This window comes from Salvia splendens, chromosome 1 (assembly GCF_004379255.2).
Source record: "Salvia splendens isolate huo1 chromosome 1, SspV2, whole genome shotgun sequence".
NCBI classification, from domain to species: domain Eukaryota; kingdom Viridiplantae; phylum Streptophyta; class Magnoliopsida; order Lamiales; family Lamiaceae; genus Salvia; species Salvia splendens.
In genome coordinates this window covers 42,400,878-42,408,713 of record NC_056032.1, presented here as the reverse complement: position 1 = coordinate 42,408,713, position 7,836 = coordinate 42,400,878, and the positions used below count along the sequence as shown (strand labels likewise).

The window sequence follows — 7,836 nt, the reverse complement described above, 5'->3', positions numbered from 1 at the left end:
CGCGAGACGCCGGCGAGACGCGTAGTGGATGGTCTAATTAGCTAGGCGTGCTACGATTGTTTTTATCTCTGGTATATTTTGGTATGGGTTTTAAAATTATTATTGCCTCTCACAGGCTTGATCAGAACCGCACAACAGTTTTATCAATTTAATTTCAATTCAATAATTTTTTGAATAACAACAAACAATTAACGGTCGGTTTTGGGCCAAAATAAAAACAGCGAAAGAAAATTTCCAAAATTGCCCGAAAGGAAAATCGAAAACAATTAAAAAATTTAGGAAAAGAACCACCCAAAAACACAACAATTACCATTTTGAAATTGGAACCGGAATTGATTCAAAATTGAAATCGCAACGGTTCCGATTTATTTAGAATTGGACAGTCAATTCCGAACTGCAACATGAGATTGTGTTGTCTTAAAGGATTTCAAGTTCAGATATTTCTGATTCATTTTTTATTTATACATATAAATATTTAAGATATTTTTTATTTTATTTTTTATATGTAAGGTGATATCGTTTCTCCTTTTGCCACCAGATAAATAAAAAACGTGAAGAAATCGAGTTTATTGACGATCTCGAACTATACATTAAAACTCATTTTTAGTGTATAAAACTTCTTTAATCATACACTAAATTGAAACTCATTTTTGTGTCTTTCTATGGAGCAACACCAAATATGGTACGGTGCTACTGCAAAATATTTGTGAGACATATACTCAAAAATGGTGTACAATTTGAATTTAGGGTAAAATGATTGGAGTAAAACTACTTTTTTTTTGCGAAATATACTAAAATGAATTTGAGTTTGGTGTAAAACTATAAATGTAAATTATTGTAGATGACCTTGTAACAAGCAATACAGAGCTAGAGAAAATTTGGATACTTTTCTATGATTTGAGATTTTTTTTAAGATCACATATTATCTAAATAAAATTAAACATAAATGAAAAGATTATGATTAAATTTTCAAAAAAGTTGGGATCGATCAATCCTCTTGTCGGCCTACAAACACCATGTCCCTTTGTATTTGTCCGTTGTGATTTATTTCTATTTCTGTCCCTGATTTATTATGAGCGAGGATCACCATCGCACCAACTATAAATTTCTACGACCACTTTCTTTATTATGTCTGATACTATTAGTTATAAATTACCTTTCCGGATCATTAATATAACTGATTAATACTAGTATATGATTAAATTTTTAAAAAGTTGGAGATCGATCCTCTTGTCGGCCTACAAACGTTTGAAAATTCTCATTTTGAATTTGTCCGTTGTGATTAACTTCTATTTTTCGTTCCTCATTTATTGTGAGTGAGGATTGCTATTGCACTGACTATAATGTTCTACTCCCTCCGTCCCATGATAGTTTAAAATTTTTCTTTTTAGTTTGTTTCATAAAAAAATATCACAATTTATTTTTTGAAAAGTTCTCAAACATTAACATAAATATACTATTTTTTCTCTCCACTTATCATAAAATTACATCTCCTAAAATCTTGTAACATTATCCAAATGTATCATTTGTTATTGCGTCGTTACAACCGGTGGTTATAAGAGCATCCGCAACGGTGGCGCTACTTGCCACCGCCGTCCGCGCCGCTGGCACGACGCTGCTCGATGCATCGAGCAGCGCCGTGCCAGCGAGCAGCTGACGTGGCGCGCCCTCATTCGTCAACGGCATAGCCGTTGGGTTTAAATATTTTTTTTTTAAAAAAAATCGGTTTTTAATTAAAAAAACGATTAAAAAAAAATTCAATTCCCAAAAAATTTATATCCGTTTATAACCTTTTTTCCCACTTTTTAATTTTTTTTACCCAAAAATACACACTTTCATCTATAAAATACCCCCAATTTCACTCCCAAAAATTCACATCAAACTACACAATTCTCATCATCATTCTCTCATCTCCATTCTCATCTTCAATCTCTCATATCCATTTTCATCTTCATTCTCTCATACCCTACAACATCACTATGTCCGGCCAAGGCGATAACCCTACGGGCTCCCACGGTTGGAAACCCGAATGGTTCGGTTCACAACCGTTTCCTAGTCCGGAAACGGAATATTCGGCCCCTCCTCAAACCCAAGATTCGGCCGTTCCGGGTGGCTACTGTCCATACCCAATCGACGACCAAGGTGCCTCCGAAGGACGATACAGGTGGACACCGGAGCCTAGGCCGACCGCCCCCTCCCAACCTCCGCAAGCTCCTACTCGCGGCAGCGGTGTCCGCACACCGTACACGCCGGCGGAGATGGATAAATTGTTCAAGGCGTACTTCGAAATCTCCGAAGATGCGGCGGTTGGCACGAACCAATCGGGCGATCACTTTTGGTGGCGCGTATCTCGCCGGTACAATGCAAACCGGCCGCCGGGAACGATCGAGCGCAACGAGAGTATGGTGCGCAACTGCATCGGCCGAGCCAACGACGAAATTGGCAAGTTCAATGGCTATTTCCTCCAGGAGTCGCGGAATGTCGGGAGCGGCCGGAGCGAGGTCGACATCATCACTGCGGCGCTGAGCACATACCAATCCATGAACGGTAAGTCGTTCAAGTACCTCAACGTTTGGCAGGAAACGCGGTTCCACCCGAGGTATCTGGGAGGCGTAACATCCTCCTCTAGCGGCTCCTCCAAACGGTCAAGGTCGGTATCCCTATCCGACTCCGGCTCCGAAGAAGTGGCTAGCCAACTCGCCGGAGCTAACTTGGGTAGCCCCGACGCCGGACCAAGCGGTTCCCAACGCCGACCGCAAGGAAGGAAGAAGGCGGCGGCCGAGCGCCGGCGCTCCGCGACTCCATCGGCCCCTGCCCCCGAACCCGCACCCTATGTTCCACCTCCACCCCCGAACAACTCATTGTGGGCCCTTTTGGCCCAACTCAATATGGCCGATAGGTCAACTATGACCCCCACGCAACTTCAAACGCACGAGGGCATGATAGTGGGTCTCCAAAAATAATTGGGGTTGTTGCCGCCGGATGAGTAGTCTTCCTCGGGTAATATTAGCCAATAATTATGTAATTTTTAATTTTTAGTATTTTAATTATATAATTTTTAATTTTTAGGATTTTAATTATGTCTTTTTTTATTTTATTTGTATTTTGTAATATTTATTGTGATTTTTTAATGAATTTTAGTATTATGGAAATGTTTATGTTTAATTGAATATTAAATTAATTATGCTCGTCCTTGCGGAGGAGCACAGTTGTGGGTGTTGTGCTTTTACCAGAGAGCTGGCATGAATAGTACCGTCCGGGCCCACAACCATGCCGCTGGCAAGAGCACGGTCGTGGATGCTCTAAGTTCCCTTTTTCCTGAATCATTAATTTTAGAGGAAAAATATAAAAGCGAAGAGGGCAATAATGTCATTAACATGGCATCAACTCATGACGCCCATATCAACGCGTTCCGATATTCCAACTCCTCAAAATACTCGCCCCATATTTTATTCCAAATCCTAAATATAACCCACAGATTCCTCCACCATTCCAAATTCATTTCCCTTTCCCCTTTCCCCTTTCCCCTTTCCAAAATCAATTCAACATTTTCCACTCATTTCTCTCATTTTTCTGCCTCTATCTACAAACCAAGGACGCCTCCTATCTCTCTATCTCTCATCCAACAAAAACAAAGGCAGATGGGGCATAAGAGAGACAAGGAAGAAACCGAGCTGAAGGTCGCGGAAAACCTACCGATATGCAGTCCACCTCAGACGATCGCCGCTCCTCCGCTGCATCTCTCCGCCGCCAGTCTACCGGAGACCTCAGATGCGGCGTCCGACAGGAGAGCTGGATCCGCGGCGGCTCCGGAAAGGCCCGATCTAGAGATTCGAGTAGCGGTGAAGAGACCTAGGGAGAAAGAGGTCTCCCGCTGCTCCGGATCGGGCTGCAGGAAGCGGATCGGGTTGGTCGGTTTCCGGTGCAGGTGCGGCCACATGTTCTGCTCGGAGCACAGGTACTCAGATCGGCACGACTGCAGCTTCGACTACAAGGCAGCCGGCCGAGACGCGATTGCGAAGGAGAATCCGGTCATCAGAGCGGCGAAGCTCCTCAAAGTTTGACTCGGATTTTCGATGATTGAATTCTGTGTATTGGTGCGAGGCGTGTGATTTGTTTGTTGTAAATTTGGTTGGGTGTTGGGGGTATTGTTGTCATTTCGTTACTTTATTTAATCAGATAAATGACTGGAAATTCTTGTAACGAATAGTAATTAATTTATTAAAGGTATACTATTTTTTCCATTGGCTAACGAATTCAAATGGGTCGGCTGCAATTGTATGGTCCACAATTAAACATACTGGGTGTCCACTATAAGGTGGACACGCCCAATAGCCCCGCCCCAGTTTTTTGTCCATAGCCCCGGATTTTTGTCCATAGCCCCAAAATTCTATTTCCGCCACTATAGTGGACACCTCCAATAGCCCCCAAATTTTATAATCAATTTTCATTTTAAAAATAAAAAATTTTGCACGCGTCGACCGCCGCGCCGGAAGCTGCGGTCACTATGACCGCCGCGCCTATAGGCGCGCCTCACCCCCACCAGCCGCGTCCTCGCCCCGCACGCGGCGAAGCCGTTTCCGCCCCCCTCCCCCGTCCTCAGGCGCGGCGGCCACCCCAGCCACTATGACCGCCGCGCCTCCCGCCTCGCCCCACACCCCTCTTCGGCGACCGCCGAGCCGCTCCCATAGTGGACACTCTAACAGCATCTCCAATGGCGGATGTCCGACCGGACATCCGGTAGGACGTCGCGACGGGCGATCGGGACGTCCGCCATTGTGGCATTTAGGTCGGATACGGACGTCCCGTGAGGACGTCGGGTGTCCTCGGACGTCCCGGCGACGGGCGGGCGGACATCCGCCACTGTGGCAAGGGTCGGACGTCCCGGTCGGACGTCCGGAAATTAATTTTTTTAAAAAAAAAAACTCTATATATACGGCTCGTTGAACTTAATTTCAACGCGGAGTGAGCCGTGGATGTTGGATTATGTAGAGGTTTAGGATGAAACGTTGCATCCCTTCATTTCACAACCGAAAATAACTGATTGTTGGCGGGGTTATAAAATTGCAATTTTGGTCCTTCAATTATCGAAAATTCCATTTCCGAATGAAGATTTCTGCACAGTTCGACCCCAGCCAGGGGCTCTGCCCCTTGGACCCCGCCAGGGGCTGCCGCCCCTTGGACCCCTCTCTCGGGGGCGCTGCCCCCGAACCCCCGTCTAATCATAACGAATTCAAATAAGTGTGCACTCCGCACTTCCAACTTATTTGATGTCTCGTTATAATTATATTGATCAATCAAGTTAATCCAATTACACTAAAATATCCAACAGATTATGTATTTTTCTTTTTTCGAATGACTATGTGTTTTGCTTTTTTCTAACTATGTTTTTTTTATGTTTTATGAATATGTATTTTTGCCCGTATTTTGCTTTCCCGTATTCCGTGTCAAAATTATATTTCCGTTTTTACGTAATTAAATTATTGTGATTTTTTTTATTGTGAGATGTCCTAGTGGGAAGGGCGGACATAGGAGGGGATGTCCTAGTGACGTGGTAGTGGGATGGGAAGTCCTAGTGACGTGGCATGAGGTGTTTTTGGGATGTCCTAGTGGATGTCCGCCCACTGGAGATGCTCTAATGGTTCAATTGGTTACCTAAGGGCTCCACGGGCTCCGCCACGTCAGCATTTCATCTTCTTACCCTTCCACCCGCACTGGGATGCCCTATAGGCCGCCTTATAGTCTGCTTTAAGCATTTTATTTATTTAAATATTTAAAACGCTACAAAAATTAAAAGAAAAACTTCATTTCATTAAAATTCAAACATTACACTATGAAATAAAAAAACTACAAATTCTCAATGGCAGTTACTGTCCCAAACTTCTTCAATCATGTCATTCATGAGCTGAACATGGTCTTGTTGGTTGCGCATTGAGAACTGTCTAGATATAACCTCATTGAAGCCCATCGGTAATCCTCAAACGTGGGGCGGGGCCACCGTGCCGGAGCTAGATTCACATTCATCATCGCCCCAATCGGTGACTCTTCCACCTTCGACCGCGGTGTGGGAAATGGGTGACCGGCAGGTATTATCCGCGATATCGTCCACGTGACCCGCAATGGGGCGGACGATGCGTGTTCTGACGCCATTGTCCGTGGGCGATGTATAGGGCGTGGACGATGCATCGGGCATCGTCCGTATGGCTACAGTGGCGGACGATAGCCCGCCCAATGTATCGGGCGGACGATGGATGCTCTAATTAAGAATGGACATGGATGTCTTATTTAGATGGATATGAATCACACAAAATTATTTTAGTAAAAATTATATTAACTATGTTACTATAGCTATTTATGTAGGTGTAGCTTCGAAGATAATGCCATCTGCAACGCTGTCTCTTATCCGTATCTTAACCGTCTCATCCCTTAACTATTCATGGGTTCCACTGTACTTTTCACTCCATCTCTTAACTAAAAGACAGAACCTGCAACCCTCCATCTCTTATCCGTCTCTTAACCATCTCTTAACTTACTATTCATTCAATTTCATTTTTTATTTTTATTTCCAACAAATTCAATTAATAAAAACACATTTCATTAAATAAAATAAAATTACAACTTAAAATTCTTAAAAAATAAAAAAAAACATAATTAAAAATCCTAAAAAAATAAAAAATACATAATTTAATTTCTTCCGTCAACTTTTGTCCAAATGTGCTCCATTAGATCATCTTGGAGTTGGACGTGGGCGGTAGAATCTCGTGTCCTTGCCCGAATAGACAACCGATCTTGCAAACACGGATGCACTCCACTGCGAGGCGGACTACTTGCGGTAGAGCTTCCGGGGGTTTCAGGGTCGAACCAATTTCCCATCTCAGGTCCTTCGTCGACGACAATCATGTTGTGCAAGATTATGCACGTATACATGATGTCGACCTACTCTCCATGAACCACGTACGAGTCGGAGCTTTGATAATGTTGAAGCGCATTTGGAGGACCCCGAACGCCCTCTCCACATCCTTGCGAGCAGCCTCCTGCTTCTGCGCAAATAGAGCCTGTTTTTCGTTCACCGGCCTGTTGAACGTCTTCACGAAGGTTGGCCACTTCGGGTAGATGTCGTCGTCAAGATAGTACCCCATTTTATACCGCCGGTTGTTAGCGATGAAGTTGATGGCCAGCTCTTTACCATCCAAAACTTCGGCGAAGAGGTCAGATTGGTTGAGCACGTTGACGTCGTCGTTCGATCCGGGGACCCCGAAGTACGCATGTCAAATCCATAGCCGGTAGTCGACAACGACCTCGAGTATAACGGTGGGGTGGGTGTCTTTGTGGCCGCTCGTGTATGACCCCCTCCACGCCATAGGGCAATTCTTCCTTTGTCAATGCATGCAATCGACTCTCCCAAGCATCCCGGGGAATCTGTGCACTTATTCGTGAAGGTGGAGCAGAAACTGACAATCTGTCGTGCTTGTCTTTAGGAGAAATTCGTCGGTGAAGGCTGTATGGACGCCTTTGCAGAATTGCATCAAGCACATTCTCCCAGTGCTTTCTCCAATGTGGAGGTATTCGTCGAACAAATCCGCCGTTTGTCCAGTCGCAAGCTGACGGATTGTTGCAATACATTTCTGCAGCGTCGTGTGGCTAGGACGGCCAACGACTTCGAACCCTTCTTGAAAGAACTCTTCCCGGGCTGCCAATGTATTTGCGATGCGGAGAAATAGCGGTCGCCGCATGCGGAAACGGCGATGGAAGTAGGTATCTCCCCATACCGGGTTATCACAGAAGTAGTAGTGTACTAACCTTGCAGCGGCTTCCTCCCGGTTACGATGGATGTAA

The 7,836-nt window shown here is 44.5% G+C and overlaps 1 protein-coding gene across 1 annotated transcript; it reads left to right on the top strand.

The window, feature by feature from the left end:
- Positions 1-3,433: 3,433 nt before the first annotated feature.
- LOC121800829 (zinc finger A20 and AN1 domain-containing stress-associated protein 5-like) lies at positions 3,434-4,252 on the top strand. Its single transcript, XM_042200332.1, has one exon. It carries the CDS (start codon positions 3,642-3,644, stop codon positions 4,062-4,064), a length of 423 nt encoding a protein of 140 aa, XP_042056266.1. The 5' UTR covers positions 3,434-3,641; the 3' UTR covers positions 4,065-4,252.
- The last annotated feature ends 3,584 nt before the right edge of the window (positions 4,253-7,836 follow it).

Coding starts and splice junctions, on each gene's coding strand:
- LOC121800829 (XM_042200332.1), top strand. CDS start 3,642: ATGGGGCATAAGAGAGACAAGGAAGAAACCGAGCTGAAGGTCGCGGAA.